The following is a 23,092-nucleotide window of genomic DNA, read 5'->3' as shown; positions in this document are numbered from 1 at the left end:
ATACATACATACAAAATACCATAAAACTATGTAAAGTATTTTTATGAATGTCTCTTTTTTTGGAGACTGGGACTTGCTCTGTTGTCTAGACTGGAGTGCAGTAGCCTGATCATATCTCACTGTAGCCTCAACCTCCTGGGCTCAAGCAATCCTCCTGCCTCAACCTCCCGAGTAGTTGGGATTATAGGCATGCAACACCACATCCAGCTAGTTTTTTAAAGATTTTGTAGAGACAGGGTCTCACTCTGTTACCCAGGCTAGTCTCAAACTCCTGTCCTCAAGCAATCATACCACCTCGGCCTCCCAAAGTGCTAAGATTACAGGTGTGAACCACCACACCTGGCCATGAAAGTCCTTAAACTTTAGAAGTTATACCAAACTTGTGTAGCCTTTTACAACTTGATTTTATTTAAATATTATGTTTCTAAAACTTATCCATTTTGCTATATATTGCTCTAGTTCACTGATTTTAACTGCCATATGGGATATTTTCATATACATATCAAAATTTATATATCAATTCTTCTGATTATGGAATTCAGATTGTTTCTTATTTTTATTTTGCTAATACGCAAAATGCTGAGATGAATATTTTTATAACTGTCTCCTTGTACTCATATGTGAATGTCTCTCTAGGCTATAGATTTAGAAATGGAATTGCTGAGATGAAAGACATGCCCATCTTCAACATTACTAGCATGATTACCAGTATGGTTTTGAGGATGTTTTTTACATTATCAATGCTCATCTTAGATTCCTCTTCTGTAAAATGCCTATTAATATCCCTTGCCATTTAAAAAATAATGTGTGTGTATGTGTGTTACTGTTTTTTGCTTAATCTTTGGGAATTCTGTTCACTCAAACTTAGTTCCTTACATGTGTTACAAATCTCTTCTCCTTGCATGTGGGCTTATTAACTTTGTTTGTAGTGTCTTTTTTATTTGTAAAAAAGTATTTACTACTAATGTAGTCTTATAATTTATCATTTGTGATTACTATCTTAAGAAATCTCCCTTTCTTCTCTTCCCAGACATCATAAGGATAACGTCTTAATTTTCTCTTCTGTAAATTTTAAAGTTTTACTTTTCAAGTCTTTAATCTACATGAAATTAATTTTTGTATGTAGTGTGGGATAAAGGGTGATTATATTTCTTTTTATCCCAGCATCATTTACTGAATGACATCCTTTCACTGCTGATTTCTATTGCCACCAAGGTCATAAATCTAGTGCATTTGTTTCGGATTCTCTATACTATTTCACCAGATAATATTTAGTGTGAAAGGGAGCCTATCAATAATCCACCAGGACAACAGGAATAAACTGGACTCTTTCCAGCAAACCATGACGTATGACCACCCTATCTACATGCCTACACCTGCACCAATACCACATTGTCTTAATTTTTTTTTTTTTTTTAGACAGAGTCTCACTCTTTTGCCCAGGCTAGAGTGTCGTGGCATCATCCCCAGCAACCTCAAACCCCTGGGCTCAAGCGATCCTTCTGCCTCAGCCTCCTGAGTAGCTGGGACTACAGGCATGCGCCACCATGCCCCTAATTTTTTCTATATATTTTTAGTTGTCCGATTAATTTCTTTCTATTTTTAGTAGAGACAGGGTCTCGCTCTTGCTCAGGCTGGTTTCGAACTCCTGAGCTCAAACGATCCACCCGCCTCGGCCTCCCAGAGTGCTAGGATTACAGGCGTCAGCCACCGCCTCCGGCCCACATTGTCTTAATTTTAAGACAATGAGCTTCACATCAGTAGAGCATAGTCTTAAATAGCCATGGTTATTCTAGAACAATGGTGGGATTAGCTTAATATGTTCCATAAAACATATTGAGATTTTGATGGGAATCACAATGATTTTATATATTAATCTGAAGAGAACTGACATTTTGATAATATGATTCTTCCTATCTGTGTATAAACTATAACTTATGTATAAGTCTTCTTTTATGTTCTTCAGAAATATTAAATTATTTTCCACAGAAAGCTTACACATCTTTTATTATCTATAGTCTTAGGTACCTTACAGTTTTGTTGCTATTATAAATACGATTGTCTTAGAAGAAGCATTCTCATTGTACTCTCAGTTTTAATGGAAATGCCTCTAATGTCAAACCATTAACATTAATATTTGGTTTAGACTTTTAGAAGAAACTCAATAGTAGGTTAAGAGTATTACCTTCTGCTCTCAAATTGCTGAAAGTGTCAGGAATGGGTATTCCATTTTATTGTCATTTTTAGTATAAAAAATTTTAAATGATTTTTCTCCATTAATCTATTAATACAGTATATTATACTACTAATCCGATGTTGAAATTCCCTTGAATTCTGGGTTGAAACCTACATAGTCATACTTTTTCCTAATCTGCCATGTATCATTGACTCTAAAACTCCATTGATTATAAAGATGCACCATTATATCATGTGCCACTAAAACAGAGAACACATCGATAACTATAATTTTAGAAGGTATTTATTTTTAAATGGATCCTGATTTTGGAAATATTACGCTGGAAAAAATTATCTTAGTATTGATATAATACATACACTGTTGAATTTTATTGTTTTAAATTTAGGACTTTTTCTTTTTTGTATAGTCACTGGTATTCGACATATCATTCTTTTCTTGCACTATCCTTGTCAAGTTTTGTTGTCAAGGTTTTACTAACCTTATAAAGTAAGATAAATGGCTTTTCTAATTTTCTAATTTTCTGAAGCAATGTATATTGGATACAATTATTGCTTCCTTGAAAGTAAAACAGAACTCATCTATAAAACCATATGGAGTACTAGAATGTTTATAGCAGCTATATTCATAATAGCTGAAAACTGGAAAAAATTCAAATGACAACTGGGTGAGTAGATAAACTTTCATAAATGTATACAATGGAACACCACTCAGCAATGAGGAGAGATCTATTGAGATATATACATATAACTGGATGAATCTCAAAAACATTATGTTGATCAAAAGATGCCAGACGCAAAAGAATACATACTGCACGACTCCACTTATAAGTTTTAGAGTAGGGAAACTAAGCTATGGTGTTAGAAACCAGAACAATCAGAGAAATAGAAGAAATCAGAGAACTGAAGATGTTAACCAAAAAGGGGCACAAGGTCTTTCTTGGGGGATGAAAATTCTTGTTTGGGATGGTGGTTACACAGGCTTATACAATATCAAAACTCACCACTGCACATTTAGCACTTGTGCATTTTATATATTTACTTCAATTTTAAAAATACATGGGGGAAAAAGGTAAGATCTAAAAAACATATTACAGTCTTGTAGAGGACAACTTTTCATTACAGATTCTGTTTCTTTAAATGTTCTTATTTTACTCAGTTAATTTCTATTCCTTCTAGAGTAAATTATAGTGATTTATATTTTTTCTAATAAAATATACATTCCATCCACATTTTCATATTTATTGGAATACGGTTGTTCATAGTATTGTTATTATTTTTAAAATATATATTTGTAATTCTATTCCTGATATCATTTTTCTGTATCTTTTCTCTTTTGTTCTTTATAAAAATAACACCTAATCTTTATTTAGTATTCTGTTTTTCATGTAGTGTTCTAAGTTCTTAAAGTGTATTACTTATTTAACATTCACAATACTATCGCTCTAAGGTAGGTACAATTACTTTTCCCTATTTATAGATCAGGAAGGCTAAGCTAAACAGAGTTAATGCTTATGGACACACGGTAATTGGAGGATTCAAGCCCAGGCAGTCTGGCTCCAGATTCCATATTCTTTGCTATCATCAACCTTTTGCTAAATACTTGTGGATTTTAGTGATTATTTCAAAATAATAATTTCTGCTTTACTGATCCTCTCCTCATTTCTGTACTTTATTTCATCAATTTTATCTTCTTTTCATCCTTTTCTTTCTCTGTAATTCAGCTTTACTTTGTTACTTTATTCCAGCTTCCCAAGATAGAGGCTTAACTCAGTTTTTTAAAATCTTTCCTTTTTTTAGTATTTTCATTTAAGGTTAGATATTTTCTTTTATAGCAACAATTGCTGTAGCTGTATCCCACAAGTTCTGATACGTAGTACTTTTATTTTCTCTTCATTCCAAAATTTTTTATTTATTTATTTATTATTCCAGGGTTTTGTGAGGGTACAAACATTATAGTTACACTTTATGTCTTTGCCTCACCCAAATGTGGGTTAAAGGCATGCCCTTCCCTCCCCTTTAGTGCTCCTCGTGTCCTTTAGTCGTAGATTTGCCCCCCATCCCCCTAATCCCTAGAGAGTATTTCTGCCATGTGATCAACCTAGCGTTGATTAGTTAGTACCAATTTGATGGTGAGTACAAATGGATCCCGTTCTTCTGCTCTTTTGGTGCCCCACTTTGCATTCCAAAATTTTTAAGTTTCTATTGTAATCTTTCCTCTAACCCGTGAGTTACAAAGCGTGTATTTTAAAGTTTTAAAACAAATAGATTACTTTTTAGCTGCTGTATTAACACCATATTTCTTCTCTCCTCAATTCCACTGCATCCTTTCCTTGCCTCCTTCAAAAGGGAGGAGGCTACTAGGATAATTTTCAGTAGAAAATAATATTATAGTAATACCCCCTTAGAGTGTTTACCTTTATAATACCATAACATCCTTGGGTTTCCACAATAAAGTGACAAGGAAACGGTCTGCATTTCTGCAGATAGTCAATTAACATTTTAATATACACCTTTGGAAATCTTTTCATCTTTATAAAAGCACTTTTTTTCTACAAAAAGTTCTAAGTTACCATAATCACAATGATAAAACACATTGTTTTAAAATCTAAACTTAAAAAGATTATGGGGAATCTTCCAGTTTTCAGTCTAGCACATACGGAGCTCAGAAGTCACCATATGTCCTATCTTAACAAGTAAAAACTGGAAAAAAAAAAAAAAACTGAAAAATCAACAGCAGTTCTTCTTACATACATAAGTGAAGTAAGGTCATGGGGCAAACTGCTGTACGCCAAATTAGAGAGACAGACAAGCACATATAGAGAATCGCAACAAAAAAGCACTTTGGTTTCTCATTCTATAATTCATTCTTGAGACCACAATACCATCTTAAAAATTACATTGTGCTTTACAATTTTAAAAACATTTCCATGTCTTTATTTCTAATAAAATTTGTGACTATCAGAAACCAACGGAGAAAAGTACATGAATAGGCAAGAGCCAAATTGAGATTTGATAAAATATGAACTTTTTAATCATAATACTCTTCCTTTAATAATGTCCTAGAACTTCATTACTAATTAAATGAATCAGCACAACACACTCACATCTTAAAAAAAACCAACACTGAAAGAGAAACATCCTCTCCTTCCCACACTTCACGTTCTTCTCAGTGATCACTCTCATCATCCAGAATTTAAAACAGTCACTGCTGTCTTAGAGCAGCGGTTCTCAAAGTGTGGTGACTAGACCAGCAGCACCACCACCACTACCCACCATCACCTGGGAACTTGCTAAAGATGCCAATTTCCCATCCCCATTCAATCTACTGAATCAGAAATTCTGAAGTTGACCCAACAATCTGTTTTAATATGCCCTCCATATGGCTCTGATGCATGCTAAAATTTGCAAATTATTGTCTTAGAAAATGGTTTGGTTCTTTCTAACACAGCAGTGTTAGAAACACAGCAGTGTTACCTCCTTCTCCTCAGCATCTTTCTCTTTTGTTCATTTGGCACGAAACAAAGATTTTTCTCATTTGAATGATTAAATCACCAATAATTTTGTGATGGCTTCCTACTTTCTCTCCTTTTAAAATGTGAGGTTGCCTTTTAAACCATCCGACGTGTTTTTAAATTTTTTATTAAACGTAAATTATAGTTTACAATGAAAGAAATTATTCCATGAACATCAAATTATCACCTTCCTATAAAAATGTCTCTTCTTACATTTATACAATCCTTGAAAGTATTTTCTTGAGAAACATAAAATACACAGTATGGGTCTTACTTAGCAAATAAACCTAGGATTTATGGCTTAGAATTCCAGCTAATATCAATATATAAGACTCAATTATAAGGAAATTGGCCAATACATACTCCTTGTGAGATAGAAATCATTTGTAAACTTAAATAAGAGTGTTTTTTTAGAAATGTTCTGTAGAAACACTGACTGAAAGTGGGAACTTTTAGATATACATGTACATATAGGTATAAGCACATCAGTTCTGTAATACTGACAAATAATGACAATAGCAACAAAGCAAAACAACCAAAATCATCTCAAAATAATTTTGGTTGATGAGAAATGTATCTAAGACCATAATTAATAAATTTAGAAAAAACAGACTTCTGTTCCTAGATATCACATAGTAACTCACAGTCTGCCGCAAGGAAGGACTACTGTCTTACTCACCTGTGTACATAATGTAGTTGATGAACTGAGTCAATTGCTATCACCATCTCAGCCAAGTAAAATCGAGCCATATCTTCAGGCAATCTATCTTCAAATTTGCTGAGGAGAGTAAGCAAATCCCCACCAACATAATAATCCATAACTAGGTACTGTGAAAGAAAAAATAAAATGTACTCAATAAATGATAAGAGTGAAAAATTAATATAATGTGTCCTAAGGTCAAAGAGGACTGGGTCAAATATTTCTGTGGTTAATTACTTAGGCAGTTAATTAACAAGAAGCTGTGTATGATGATTATCAGAAATCATTATAAGACATCTAAATTTCATACAGCAGCAAAATAAAATTTTTAAAAATTGGGGAAAAGAACACAGGATTATCATTTTTTGTTGTATTTTGCAAAGTACAAATATCATCATCATCATCATCTTCTTCACCTACAACAATGGTCCACAGCTTTACCAACATGGTCTATCTTCCACCTTCAGCCATATACCACTATGCATTTCCTCTTAATAAACCCAAAACCCCATGGATCCCTTCCCTTCCAACCTTTCAATGTGTCTTATTGAAACTCTTAAACAAACTTCCGTCAGACAGAACTAAAATGATGAATAAAGGAACTATTCCAGTTTTCCTTGCCTGCTAAACTGGGTTCTGGCTTTGCTTACTCATATCCTTTCCCTACCATGTCCTCAGAAGTAAATAAGCCATTACTAAGACAGAATTCACAGCAAGTGCAGGAAAGGAGCAGTAAAACAAAATTCTCAAGAGAAAAACAGTAAGGTGAAAATGAACTATACTCTCAATGAGGTTCTGGTGTTAGGGAGACAATATATATCAGTAGAAGCACACAAATAATAACCTCACACAGGAACAAAACTCCTTTTCCTTTATAACATATCCCCGTGAATGTCACCAAGATCTGGAAGTCATTCTTTTATGCTTTCTCTTTGATTTACCACAAAATTCAATTCAATCATCCAAATCTTGCTGAGTCTATTTCCTAGCAAATCTCTGTGGAATTCATCTACTTCTACCTCTATCCAATATCACAATTCTCTCCTAACCCAGCCCCTGGCCTCTCTTGACTACATTACTGCTATAGGTATAAGGGCAAAGTAGACAGCTTTCCATAATGTTTTATTATGTGAACAATTTTCTTGGGAATGGAAAACAGCATACAGAAACAAATAAGTTCATTAACTAATTCCACAGATATTTATAAAAGTAACCTACTATGTGCTGACATTACACTTACACAACAGGGATACAAGAATGAATAAGACATGGTTCCTGCCTTCAGGGAATTTTATGTATCAATGTTCATATAATTAAGCAGCTTTGTATTTAATGAGTTTTTCTTTTTTATTATTGAGATAGGATCTCGCTCTGTCGCCCAGGCTGGAGTGTAGTGGCATCATCATAGCTCACCACAACCTCAAACTCCTGGGCTCAAGCAATCTTCCTACCTCAGCCTCCCAAACAGCTGGGACTATAGGCACGCACCACCATGCCCGGATAATTTTTCTATTTTGTGTAGAGATGGCGTCTTGCTCTTGCTCAGGCTGGTCTCAAACTCCTGACATCCCACCTCAGCCTCCCAAAGTGTAAGGAAAAAATGTTCTAATCCCATCTTAGTATCATTCACTAAATTATGTACCTTTTCGTGAAACATATAAAATGCACACTTGCTATAACTCTGTACATTTGCTCATAAATTAGCTGTAGTAGTAGGTAGGTTAGAAATGAAAATCAAATTATTTACCACAGCATTCTTAAATTGTATAGCACTGTAAATCATGTGGCTTCTTTGGCTATTTAAAAGCTACCAAAGTTAAAAGTTACTTTGGAAAATAACTATGTATAATAAAATTTCCTTTTTTAGTATCTAAAGCTAGGTTTGCCAACATTTTTTGATGGTATTATTTTATAAATGTTCAAAAGAAAATCTTCAATGATAACTAAGATTTCTGACTCCTTGAGATTAACATATGATGAAAGTTCCCCTAAACTAAAGAAAAACTGGCAGATTACAGGAGACTTTACTACTAGAGTGTTTCGGTCCTCCTCCACTTATTGTGAAACTTTCATTATAATATAATTAGTGACTGGTATACGCAGGCTATTTCTGAGAAATGTCTCTGAAAAAGAAATGTTAATCTTAACGTCAAATGCAAAGAGTGCAAATAAAACTAAATAACTTAGATGAGATAGAAAGGTACATCACAGTTCAGGCTTTTTTCTCATCAAAGTTTTGGCAAAATTATGTTATATAAAATTTGGCATTTGGATACTTTCTGTATCTACAAATTTCTATATTTACTCCAACGTTTATAACAAAATGTGGATTTTTAAGCAATGCATAAATCTACAGTGTTACATCTATCTACAATAGAATATGTTGTCACAGTGGATTTTAGTCCTCATTTGAATATATATGAAAATTATCATGATAAGCTGCTATAAGTTTGATAAGCAAAATACTTGGCATATGTTTTAATTTACTCTTCCAAATTTTGCTAACAAACCTATGCAGATTAAATATACATGATACATTTATCCCTAAAATTTCTCGTGAGTAAATCCAATTCAAACAGCATTCTGTTTAGTTTAATGCCCAAACAACTAACACGTGCAAAGCTCCATGGTATGGCTTTTAAAAAATTCTCACAAAAACTCACAATAATATAATACGTATGGTTTATATGATGATTCAGTAAATTATAAAAGAAAGAAGTATCATAAAACAATATTTACTCTTACTACTTGCCATGAACTCGGTCATTCTGTACTCTATTTAATCTTTAAAGATTATGCTTATAAGCCATCAAATTGATTTTATAACTCACTAATGGGGCAGAACCTCCAGTTTGAAAACCTCCCTTTTTATATTCTATAAGCATTTAAGCAATATAAAAACAAGTAATGTAATGACATTGTTTGAATATACCTAGATGTGGCCTGAAATCAGATAAACCCCCAAACTATTAAAAAGTTATAATTTTATTTTAGCTAAAGATAGTAGGGTTCATGCCATTTATTTAAATTTTTTTTAAGTATGCCAAAAATTCGGAGATATATATGTATATGTGTTAGTCATGTAACAGCAGCACAAAAAACAACAGCTTAGCAAAAAAATGCAAAGCTAGAATGAGATGAGGAAGATTAATTCCAAGAGGAAATTTTGCAAATAACTATTTTAAGATGTAGAAATTGAACACAGGAGCAGTGGAAGAGAAATGGGACTGGTATTAAATGTATCATGGGCACTAAAAATAAAAGCAACAGTAGATGCGTATAGAGTATATTTAAGAATGAAGGGTATTCCACTGAGACTGAAATGTAGGATTTGTGGGTGAGAACAGTATTTCCAATCTTTTTTTTTTTTTTTAACCAAATACGCTATTTAACACTATTGACCAGTTCCTCCACCAACTCTCTTTTGTTTTCATGGTGCACTATCCTGACTGTCTTTACTCTGACCATTTCCATTAGTATTCTTCTGGGATTCCTCTATCTCTGTCTTCTCTAGGCACATTTGTTTTCACCTTTTATAAGCATTACTCAGTTATTCCCGCTTACTCCTTGTTATCTACAGCAGGAGTTGGCAAACTTTTTCTGTAAAGGGCCAGACAGTAAACACCTTAGGCTTGGTAGGCCAAGAGGCAAAATCAAAGATACTATGTAGGTACTTACATAGTAAGAAAAAAACAAATTTCTATACATTTCTCTGGTTTTATAATCAACCAATGTCCTCAACTTGTTGAGCAACTGTTCTCACCAAAAGGCTAATACATTTTCTCAGACAAGTTTATTTTTCTTGGGTACACTTCTTTGGCCACTGCACTCAAACATGATTTAATTAACTCAACACTGGTAATTGGCTTTCCTTGCTTGGCTAACAAATGAGCTACTCAGAAACTTAACTACAGATACAGACTCATTTTCATTTTTTTCTTCTGAAGAAAGTCTGCTGTGATAGACATTCTTTTTTAAATTTTCTGATTTTTCTGACTGCTGCTTTCCTGTGAGTTGGGAATGTGGTAGTGAGTGCTTAGTCTGGCAATGTAGACATATAGCATATTCTATTAATTCATTTGTACTATGGTTGCATGAAAAACACAATGCTCTGCCATTTAATTCTTTAACATAATAATCCACACTCTACTATGCCTTAAAACCATGATATGTGAAGACAATTTTTCTCTTCTTTCCTTATTTTGACATGATGGGCATGCACTATTAATAAAAATAATAATAAAATGTCACAGTATAGCAATGTCAAAACACTATCAAGTTATAATTGTGTCACTGCAATTTGTAGTGTACTAATCACAAAGTGATGCGAGTAATACATAATGTTACCCTCTGGCATAGTTCCAGCCTCTGTCACAGCTAGTCAGTTCTGTCACTGTACCATAAAAGCAGCCATAGACAATATATCAATCAATAAGTATAACTATGTTCTAATAAAACTTTATAGAGACTGAAATTTGAATTTTATATGTCATACATCACAAAATATTATTATTTTTTTCAACTATATAAAAATGCAAAAACCGTTCTCAGTTTGTAAGCTGTAAAAACCAAGTAGTAGGCCAGATTTGAGCTGCCGGCCATAATTTGCCAAAACCTGATCTATAAAATAAGTACTCCAAGATACATAATGCTGTTTGTACGCCAGAAGTACCAGACTTATATATCCAGCCACATGACAATTCAAACCCAATATTTACCAAATTAATCATCTTCCCCTTCTACTCTAAATTTTCTCTCCCTCCTTATATTCCCCAGCTCAATTCATCAACAACTACCACTAACTGAATCCCGCAAGTCAGACACAGGAAAAAAGGGACTCATTGTGACTCCTCTCTCTTCCACTGACATCCACTCAAACACACAAAGTTCTAATTATTTCACCTCCTAAATAGTACCTGAAACCATCCCCTCCTCTTCATTCCTGCTTGGATATTATTGCCTTTATTCTAGCCCTCATCCTCTGTCATGTGAATATTGTCAAAGTCTACCAGTCTCCTTGCCTCTAGTTTTGCCCCTGAAATCCACAAGCCACACTGCTACCAGCATATTCTATGCAAAATGTAAAACTGATTAATTCACTCTCCATAAAACCTTCCTTAAAATAAGAATCAAGTCCAACTCCTTAGCATGATCTGCACTCTAAAAGCCTCATTTTATTTCTCTCTCTCCTTGGTTACTATACTCTAATCACACTAGCCTTTCCTCAAACAACCCTTGTCCTTTCTAGCCACAAACTCTTCTATGGTTCTAAAACAGCAGTTTTCAAATTTGCTCTGTGAGGAACCCTTGAGTAACCATGTAAGAAGGTAGAAGGAGGAAGGCAGGAGATCAATCAGGGAAGTTCCATACCCTATATGCTTTACTGTCTAGGCTCTCAGATACAATGTTATTTAAAAACACATTCAAGTACCATAACCAAAATTAAAAAGAAAAAAACCTGAAAAAAATGGTTGTTAAAGTCTAATTTGCTCAGCAGAACATATAAGAGGGTATTAGCTATATGATGTGACTCTCTCATCCTTGCTCCCTAAACCTCTTATCCTGTGCTCCACCAATATGAATGTAACAAGCTGCTTCAAATCTCTGCTTCTGCTCACCAAGCCCTCTCTGCATCTTCTCCCTTCAGTTTAGCTAATTCATGTTTGTCTGTCTTACAGGAGTCTTCATTGACTTCATACCTCTGAATTAAAGTAATATTTTTCTCATCTGAAATAACATGAAAATATTATTTACTTGATTTTAGATTTATTGCCTGGCTCCCCTCATGAGAACGTAAGAAAAAGAGAGATCCTTTGTTTGTCTTACTCACTACTACATCTCTGGAATCTAAAAAACAGTGCCTATCACGCAGTGCACATCCAGTATTTATCAAATGAATGAATTTTTATTTATTAATTTTTATATCCCAGTTTTTAATGTAGTGTCTGGCACAAAGCAGGATCTCAACACATGTATGCTAAAAAATAAACCTGGAAATAAAAAAAATGAAGAGCCCTGAATAGCAAGCCAAGGAGTTGTTAACTTTTATTTTCCTATACGTTTGTTTATCTCTTCATGCATCTATATTTTCACTTTCCTCCAAGTTCCTTCCCAGCTTCTGTTAAGTGATTCATGATGCCAATATGTAATGAGATGTAGGCCAGGTTTCCAGTGTGGCTCTACTTAACACAGCACTTTGAAAAATACGTGAAATTCTAAAAAGCAATAGAATACTACTAATAGTATTGGGAAAATCATGAAAAGAACAAATGTTGAGCACCTCCTACAGAATTTAACTAATAGGAATTAAATTTGTTTGGTTTAGTTTTGACTTCCTTATTAAAAAGCATAAAAAAAATTCCAATGGAAAGGTATCAAATTAACTGGGGGGGGTGGGAATTGTGTATCAAGTGAACAACTTATACTCTGAAATGCAGTGATTTTCTATTAATATATTAAATCTACCTTTAAACAATGCTTAAACAAAAATAATGCTAATTCTTCCAACAAAAAATTAATAAGGATACAGAAACACATAAAATGATTCTTACTAAGTTATTGTCATCCTGGAAAGCATAGTGCAAAGTTGTAATCCATTTATTGTCTCCATTCACTAATACATCCCTTTCTTCACGAAAACATGCTGTCTGAAAAGGAAAAAACAAATTTTAGAGAACACCTTATTATGTAAAACTAGTAAATATTATGCAATTGCTCGATATTTTTACTATATTAATTCTGTTCTAGAAAACGAATACATCCAATATTATATGACTTTTCCACAAGTTTCAAAGTACCCTCACAAACTGGGCTACTGAAATAGTACATTTTAAAAAATATTTTATATTTTAAAATACCATTATATTAATAGTTCAAAACAATCAGAAAAATGCACAGAATAATTTAGGCAACAATCATGAATCAACCTACCATCCAGATAATATAAATGTCAATATTTTGCCATATTTAATTTTGATCTTTTTATCTTTAAGGAAATGAGATACAAATTGTAGCCTTCCTGGTCCTTTCCCTTTTGCCCCTGATGTAATAAATAATCTGCAGTGTGTACTCTACCAATCATATGCTTTGACCACACATGTGTATGTCCAAAAACAATAGAACTATTTTGTGTTTTGAAAACTTACATGAATGGTATAGTATCTATCTTTTTGCAACTTGATTACTTTTTACTCAACAATGACTGTTTTCCATTTATCTGCTATGGCATTTGTTCCATTGTTTGAATGTACCAGAATTTATTTAGGCAAGCCCCCAATCGTGAAAGTATAGGTTATTTCCAATTTTGTTATTACAATATTGCAATAAATATATTTGTATAAATATACAAGAGTTTCTCTACTGTAAACACTCAGAAGTAGAAATGCTAGATATAAGGAAATTTCAACTTTACCGGAGATAACTAATTTTCTTTCCTAAGTTCTGTACTAACTATCCCCACACACAGCCCAGTGTATGAAAACTCTGCTTTCTCCACATCCTCAACTGCACATGGCATTATTAGACTTATAAGTGGTTGCCTATATGATAGGTGTGAAATAATATCTATTTGTTCTTTTAATTAACATATTTCTAATTACAGTTCCAGATGAATAGCTTTATATACACTTATTGAACATGTGAACTTTGTATTGCTCATTTCCTTTGTTCATTTTCTCTAATGGATTGTTTTTTTCAAATTGATTTTTTGAAGTTTTAATTTATTCAGAGAATACATTTCCACTATTATAAAAGTATATCCTGGAGAATCTTAGAAATGTATGATTAAAAGTAATTATATATAATACATTATAATTCTATATTATCCCTAATTTTTTAATTAAAGACAAAACAAAATGAAAAATAACACCACTATGCCAGAAACTTCAGAGAGAACTGAAATGTAAAGTAGAAAGTAAGTATCCCTGAGTCATGCCCCTTCAATTTCATTGTTCAATTATTATGTCCAGGCTACCACCATTAACTTTTTGTTTAGTATCCTCTCAGAAAATTTCTATGTATATATAAGCATACACACACATATTATATATTTATGTGGTGTCCCACCTCTATCTTTTTTTTCTTTACACGATGAGATCATAATGTTCTGTAAGTTATGTTTTTTTCAAGTAAAAATTTCCATATCAGTACATAGAAATCTACCTAATTTTTTCTTAATGGCTATACCATACTCCATACATACTAAAAATATCATCACACAGTATGCTATATGACAGCAGGTGTTTTGTGTGTGTGTGTGCGTGTGTGTGTGTGTGCGTGTGTGTGTGTGTGTGTGAGAGACAGGGTCTCACTCTGTTGTCTGGGCTAGAGTGCAGCAGTATCATAGCTTACCATGACCTCAAACTCCTAGGCTCAAGCAAATCCCCCTGCCTCTGCCTCCTGATTAACTGAAACACAAGTGTGCATCACCACACTCGGCTAATTTTTTAAATTACTCTTTTGTAGAGACAAGGTCTCACTATGCTGCTCAAGCTGGTCTTGACCTGCTGGGTTCAAGTGATCCCCCCACCTCAGCCTCCCAAAGTGTTAGGATTACAGGTGTTAGCCACTGTGCCTAGCCAATTATGCACAAGGTAAATTCAATAGCCGTGATCCACAAAATAACTAACATTGTTATACAACCAGCCCTAACATTTTCCATGTATGTATATCCATAAATCTCATTTGACCGAATAGAATTTCCAAAGCCATGCATTATGTAATAGCAACACATTAAACATCAAAACAAATGGAGCTTAAACCAAATGAATGGGCAGTTTTACCTTCAATCAGATTATTAAAATCTACAACATTATACTTTGGTTCACTTTAGGGGAAAAACAGAATCACCTGACATACTATACTGACTCCTGTTTTACACTTTAACTCACACTTGAGGTTATGGTTTACTGCTAACATTTGAGAGAGCTTATGAAAGCTTTCAGAGTCTATGAGACCTCTCCCGGCTATATCTTACTATCACAGCTACCTGAAATTTTATAGACATTCCAGCTAGACCTTGATAAACAGCCATGATTTCATTTGACTGATGACTCCAAACTAAATAAGGCTCCAATGACTTTAGTCAACACAACAGATTAAACTTTGGGTTCCAATCCATGCTATACTATTTAGTAACAGAATCAATTTTTAAAAATAAAAAAAACAAACTGCTTATGATATAAAATTTCAAACATGCACAAGAGTAGAGAGATTAGTATAACAACTCCCTCCCCTTAATGTATCCATCACTCAACTTCAACAAATACTTTATTGGTCAGTCTTATTTCATCTATACTCGCTTACTACCACCCTTCAGCTCATGTACATACATGCATGCATACCACACGTATTTTTTAAGCAAATCCCAAACATTGTATGATTTTAGCCACAAATATTTAGCTATTAAACTATTTCTATTAATGCCTCAGACATTGAGTCTAGATGTAAAGCATAGTCTACTTTTTTCACTCCAATATGTCACATTGTCCTTAGCTGCTTATCACAATTGGTTGGGAGTCCTACTGGCATTTAGTAGGTAGAGGCCAGGATTGCATGACTAGTTCTGATGTACTAGTTTCTCTCTTCTTTTGAAACTTCTCTTTGACAAACACATGTAATTAGATTTGGTGAAATAATTAAATGTATTGATAGTTTGAATTCATCTTACTAAGAATTCACACTATAGAGAAACTCACAAAAGTACTCTAATATATATGAATAAAGCTTTTTACAACATGGTTCAACATAGTAAAAATAAGGAAACAACCTGAATGCCCATCAATGTTTTTTAAAAAATAAACCTGACAAAAAATATATCCACTCAGTATAATGAATCTATTTAAAAAGAATGAGATAAGTATATAAATATGTAAATGAAAAATCGCAATAGATATTATTTAGTAAAAAAGCAACGTAAAAAATCAACTTTTTAGTGATTTCATTACAGCAATATTTTCTGTTAAGGATAAATAAGAAACTCTTACCAATGATTTAGTTTAGATAGAAAGACTGGGTATTAAATTTAAAAAATTAAAAAAAAAAAGACTAGGTATTTGGGGGAGAAAAGGAAACTTTATTTTTTCATTTTTTTTTTTTTAATGTAGGTGGCAAGTCGGGAACTAGAAGCAGTTCAAATCTAATGACATCAATCCATTACTACTACTACTACTACTACTACTACTCCGTCTACTAATACTAGCAACATCACTTACAAAAATAACAGAACAAAAACAACAATAACAGCAAAAATAATAAGACAATAGGCCTAAACCACTACTATCACAGATTAACTAAGATACATTGTTACTTTACTTACGAGACAATTATCTTCATTTTATAAATGAGAAAATTGAGCCTTAGAATGGTTTAACTTTCAAGATAGAGCATTTCTATAAACTCTACTGCATTATCCCATGAAATGAGTAAGGACATCTATATGAGTGAAGTCAGTATGAGTTGAACAGAATAAATCGAGAGAAATTAATTTAAGGGATTGTTGAGGTACTAGCAAAGTTTGTAAATGATAAATCTGTAGAGATGTAAATCTATGTAAACTGTGAGATTATGTAACAATTACTAGGCTTAGAAAGAGAAGAGGCATCCTGGTACCTTCAAGTAATCCATATCCCATACATATTTGCCATATGCCTTGAAACAAAAATAAATATGGCAAAGAGGTTGGGGGTAAATCTCTGAAAAATTGTTTTAAAGCATCAACAATATACAAATAAAAAAATAAGAAATTTTGCTGCTCATCTGTAGTTTATTAAGCATCATTGCTAGGCCCAGTTTCCCAAAGTTGGATAAGTCATTGTCAGAAGGGGATTTTTCAATGTTTTTATATTTTTTAAGAAAAGATTTGATTATTCAAGCACAGAAATACAATGCCATGCCATTTTGAAATGAATTCCTCTTTAAGAGTTTCAATGCACAGTTTCTACCCAAAACATGAAAGTTTTCTAAAATAGTCTAAGGAGAGTACCTTTCAAATATTGAGCCAGTCTTACATCTCAAAATAAACCCAACTTGGTCATGTTGTATAATTCTTTTTACATATTGTTGAATTGTATTTGCTAATATTTTGTTAAGGATATTTACATCTATATTCATAAGGGATAATTAACTTTCTTTGTATGATCCTTGTCTGGTTTTTGCATCAGCGTTAATACTGACCTTCAAAAGGGGTGTTGTACCCTAGGGTCCTGTGGTCCCTAGCTGGTCTACCTTCTTCTCTCTACATATTCTTATGTTTGTTTTATATATAATGACCACAGTCTTTAGCTGTACATCATGAGAGAACAAAGAGAAGTGCGTCTATTCCATCTTATCCCAGAAACAGAACATATTAACACTTTTTGATTCAACAAAATACAATTTAATTTTAAATTATTCCTTCTTTTGTCTTCAATTTTTCCACTTCTTCCAGAGAGGAATAAAAGCACCTAACCCAAGTTATTCTTCCTTTTCACAATTCCTCCTCAACATATTCAACTTCTTTAAAAAAAGTAGAAACTTTTACACAATTTGTTAAAAGTTCTAACTCTGAAACACTAAACTGACTACAATTATTATTTCTGCTCAATAGTTAGAACAGAATTATTTACTGTTTTGTAATGATAGGATTTGTTGCTCCAGCTGCTGAGAATGCCATCAGCCCCTTCAGGGTTTGCCTCAGCTGAAGAAAGCCTCCCAGTCCAAGGTCATGTCCTTTGGAGGCAACCCACATCCAGTGACTGATGGAGGCAGGTGCACAAAGGTCCAGCCATTTTAACCCAAGGTAGGACAACTCCAAAGGCCCATTTCTGCTCCACAGCTCCCTGTGCAATCAACTGAGACTGCTAGGACACCTTGACTTCTCCCTGACCAATCCTATATTTCTCCATTCCCTTCTATAGGTGTCAATCACAAAAGAATTCCCTAATAAATATTCTGCACACTAAATTCAATCTCAGTGTTCACTCCCTGGAAAATCCAACCAGTAGCTGGGACTATAGGCGCACACCACCACATCTGGCTAATTTTTCTATTTTTTGTAGAGACCGGGTCTTTCTCTTGCTCAGGCTGGTCTCGAACTCCTGGTCTCAAGTGATCTTCCCACTCCGGCCTCCCAAAGTGCTAGGATTACAGGCATGAACCACCATGCCCAGCCTCAGACACTTTTTAAAACAGGATATTACAACATAGTATTACCTCTGGGAGGAAGATAGGGGCTGGACTTGGGTGGGAGGTGATCAAAGAGTACTTTAGCTTTATCTATAATGTGCTATTATTTGTTTTACAAAAAATAGATTTGTGTTTCACCAGTGAGTTTTTTAGGAGATGCATGGGGGAAAAAAACTAGGCCAGGTACAGTGGCTCATGCCTGTATTCCCAGCACTTTGGGAGGCCAAGGTGGGAGAATCACTTGAGGCCAGGAGTACCAGGCTGCAGTGAGCTATGATCATGCCACCGCATTCCAGTCTGGGTGACAGAGTGAGATTCTGTCTCAAGAAAAAAATAAAATAAAAATAAAAAACTGAAAGCAAAAACTTGGCCAAAATGTTATTAATTCTGGGTGATGGAACATAAGTTATTATTAATTTCCTTTTTGTCTTTGGTTATATTTTTTAAATTTCCCAAAAGAAAGAAAGAATGAAGAATAACTTTCTCTACAACCACACCTATACCACCATGGAATCCCTTTTGCTTTTCCCTTTATATTTGTTCCTCTTTGGGTTGCTACAAGTACTGACAGATAAAGATTTCTAAGCGCTAATTTCTCATTATCCTCCTACAGATCTTACCAAACTCTTTACTCAGCGTACTCATCAGTATGACCTTTTTACCAATTAAAATACTGAAATACTTCTACACCAGGAGGTTCTACTTCCCGGGTGGCCTATCACTATGATACAGCACAGCAGGGGACCTCCAGAACTCCACCACAAATCTATTGTGATGTCAGTTCTGACCATACCATATCAGCTGCTAGGTATTTTTAATGTCTCTCCAGCCAATCCTTCCCTCAAATCTAGCACCAACCTAAAAACGCTAACAATTATTCACTACTAGATTTTATTACAACTCCCATAATATAAAACAAAATATGAAGCAACTGCATAATCAGCAATAAACAGAATTCTGAGAGGGCATATTCAAAACTCCTGCTGACTTTTGCTTGGAGTAGAATCCAGATAAATACAGAATAACACAAATTATGTCATATTGAAAATCAACCATTACAAAATTTCTTTCTATAAAAAAATTGGTTTACACATATCCTTTTAACACAGCTTTATAAGCCCCACATTACAAGGGTTTCCATTTAATTTTCAGCCAATATTAAATTAGTATCACAAATAACTTTTATCATAGTTATAACTGTGAATTGTTGAATTTGTCTTTTATGTCTTAAAAAAGTCACCATACACAAAACATTACTAAATGATACTTAAAGATCTATTGGCTCTACATAATTTTACAGTTCTCTAAAAATATTACTAAAATATTTAAATATTCGAATACATAACACTCTTACCTCAGCTCTTTTCAGCATTTCCCACTTATTCAATATTTTCATGGCAAATACCTTATCTGCATTTTTTAGTTTTACTACAGCAACCTGGAAAAGATAAAGGAAATACCACTTTTAAAATATGACAAATATTTTTTTCAGTCATCCATTTTCCTTTTTCCTCTCTGTAAAAAAATAAATACCAATTATCAATTATTTCAATGCAGTTGAAATTCTAAGATCCTAAATTAAATAATGTTGTCAGGCGAAAAAGTTATATTAGTGAACATGTGCCAAACCAATAACTGTATTTCTAAACACTGTATCAGTTGGTAAATTATATGTTATATCCTCCTTTCCAAGTTTTCTGCCCTGGAATTTAAACTCAACATCTACTATAACTAAGAAATTCACCAAAACATACAACGCGAATGAACTAGAGCTTGTTAAATAATGCACGCCAAATTCCAACACGATGCTACAGAGAATGCCAGCTGCCAAAACAAATACGTTCTGTGGGGAGCAAACAATATGAAATAAACTAAAAATGATCCTGTTTTTCACACCACATACTCTTACACTCTATAAACCACAATCCCCATTCACACACACCCCAAATATAGATACACACATACCTAGAAAACAACTAAGCCTAACAGTTTTAAGACTTTACACATCCCTTCCAACAAAAAAGGAACATACATTTCTGTATTTTACATTTCACTTATGAATCAAAACTGTCAAATACAAATAAGTAAGACCTCATTCTCCCCTTTAACACACTGATTACATTTTTATTTCTATCTCTCTGCTTCAATTTGACTAGCTAATCTGTAAGGTCCCTTCCAGCTCACTGGATTTGCTACAGGCCTGAGGCTAACACGTACAAAAGAGAAAGACAAAGCTTCAGTGAAAACGTTTCCACTTAACTGAGAGGGGACAAGGAAGAGGGGACAAATACTACCCTCATATGCAGAAGCAGAGGATAAAGTATATACAGATCTTCAAACAGTTCAAAGGGATATTTCCAAGAATAGAGAACAGGTTTAAACTCAAGTGCCAAAATAAAAAATAATAATAATAATCTTAGTAGCAAATGTGCATATTAATGTAATTTAATGAATTTGGTGAACAGGTACAGTGGCTCACACCTGTAATCCCAGCACTCTGGGAGGCCAAAGAGGGAGAATTGATTTAGGCCAGGAGTTCAAGACCAACCTGGGCAACATAGCAAGCCTCTGTCTCTACAAAAAACAATTTTAAAAATTAGCCATGTGCAGTAGTGTGCACCGGTAGTCCTAGCTACTCGGGAGGCTGAGGCAGGAGGATCACTTGAGCCCAGGAGTTTGAAGCTGCAGTGAGCTATGATCATGCCACTGCATTCCAGCCTGGGGAACAGAGTGAGTTCCTGTCTCAAAAAAAAACTGGATCAGACTACAATAAAAGTAATATGACCATATAATTAAAATAAGTGTATAATACTGAACATTTCTTTGTAATCATCTTAAATAGTTATAATTGTGATTACAGTTTTTCATCAATTAAACGGTGAGACATAAGAGGAAGTTATCTCAATTTCAAATGCAACCACTTTAGTCTTTAATTATATCTGGTCATAGCTGGGGAAATGATTAGTCAGTTAAACTGTTCTTCCAATGGGCTCATACTTTAAGTAAGGGAGCTGTAATAAAGAGCAAGGAAAAACTCAAAACATTGTTTCACTAAGATCTCTGAAAGGAAAAAAACACAAGCTGAGCTACTCTGTAGACTCTGAAATCAAACTTTGCACAATTGGGAATGCACATGGACAGGACAGGAACACTAAACTAGACAAGCCCACACTTAGAACAAGGAAAAGACACAGAAGGCTATCACCTACGCCCTACCTTATTCTGATTTAGGGAAAAATGGCTGAAAGACTCCAAAACTTAGGTGCCCCCTAAGTGAGAAAAGTATTCCTAGCACTGTATGATTCACCAATTTTCTCTATGTAGGAGTATATAAGTATCTCATGACAGCTCCTAGTAATAGCAGTGGTAGTACCAACCAACACATTGAGTGTGCTCTAAATATCAGGCACTATGCTAAAAATTTTATACAAGCCGTATATAGTTTTATATAGGTTCCTTATCTGCAATTCTAAAAGACAAAAGGTTTTCATAAGTCATTTGGCAGCCTGTAGTGACATCAGGCTATTAACAATCTTTTTTTTAAATCTCAGTTTAAAAACAAACATGCCTCACTGCAGAAACACAAATGCATTTTGTGGGGTGCTGCTCCAAAACCCAATAGGGCTGTTATATAAAATAGAGCATATAATCACCTTTCCAAGATCCAAAAAATATATTGGAACCAAAACAACCTCTGGATTACATAACTGTGCAGTAGGAACAATGATGATGCCCATTACTTAATGAACACTCAAACACTTAGCTAGCATTTATTGTGGCTACTTAGTGGAATGGTGATAACATGGACTCTGAAGCCAGACTAATTTGAGTATGAATCCTGGTTTGTCATTAGCTGTATAATTCTTAGCAAAAACTTAACATTTCAATCCTTCAGTTTTCTCATCAATATAATGGAGTTAATAATAGTGCTTACCTTATATAATTGTGGTAAAGAATAAAATAATTAATACAAGTATAAAGTGCTTACAGCAGGGTCTGGTGCTTAGTAAGTATTTGATAAGTGTTAGCTATTATTCTGTGCCAGGCACTACACTAAGTACATTTCAGCCCCATCTCTTAACTGCTATTTGCTCTACTACTTCTGTGTGGCAGACAGTATAACTCTCAAGTTTTTAAATTTCTTTACCTACAAAAAAAGACACTTGCATCTCTTTAATTTCTAACTTTCTATAATTTTATACCAACGATACATACATTTACATAGAAATATAGATAGAAATACCCTCAATTAAATACAAATACATAAAAATAAAACTAAGCCACATGTTCACCATAGTGTGTTTTTTTTTTTTTTTTTTTTTTGAGACAGAGTCTCACTCTTTTGCCCAGGCTAGAGTGTCGTGCCTACCTCCCCAGCAACCTCAAACTCCTGGGCTCAAGTGATCCTCCTGCCTCAGCCTCCCGAGTAGCTGGGACGACAGGCATGCGCCACCATGCCTGGCTAATTTTTTCTGTATATTTTTTGTTGTCCGATTAATTTCTTTCTATTTTTAGTAGAGAC

At 34.0% G+C, this 23,092-nt stretch overlaps 1 protein-coding gene across 1 annotated transcript in view; it reads right to left on the bottom strand.

The window, feature by feature from the left end:
* CDC42BPA (CDC42 binding protein kinase alpha (DMPK-like)) overlaps positions 1-23,092 on the bottom strand; it is a 245,435-nt gene that overhangs the window by 154,932 nt on the left and 67,411 nt on the right. The window contains exons 3-5 of the mRNA XM_012644402.1: positions 19,925-20,008; positions 12,960-13,055; positions 6,388-6,536 (exon numbers count right to left, since the gene is read on the bottom strand). Coding sequence (XP_012499856.1) covers positions 6,388-6,536; positions 12,960-13,055; positions 19,925-20,008 — 329 coding nt within the window. The remainder of the gene's footprint in view (positions 1-6,387; positions 6,537-12,959; positions 13,056-19,924; positions 20,009-23,092) is intronic.

This window comes from Propithecus coquereli, unplaced genomic scaffold (genome assembly GCF_000956105.1).
Source record: "Propithecus coquereli isolate 6110/MARCELLA unplaced genomic scaffold, Pcoq_1.0 Scaffold210, whole genome shotgun sequence".
Classification (NCBI taxonomy): Eukaryota; Metazoa; Chordata; class Mammalia; order Primates; family Indriidae; genus Propithecus; species Propithecus coquereli.
This window is presented reverse-complemented; position numbering and strand designations above follow the sequence as displayed.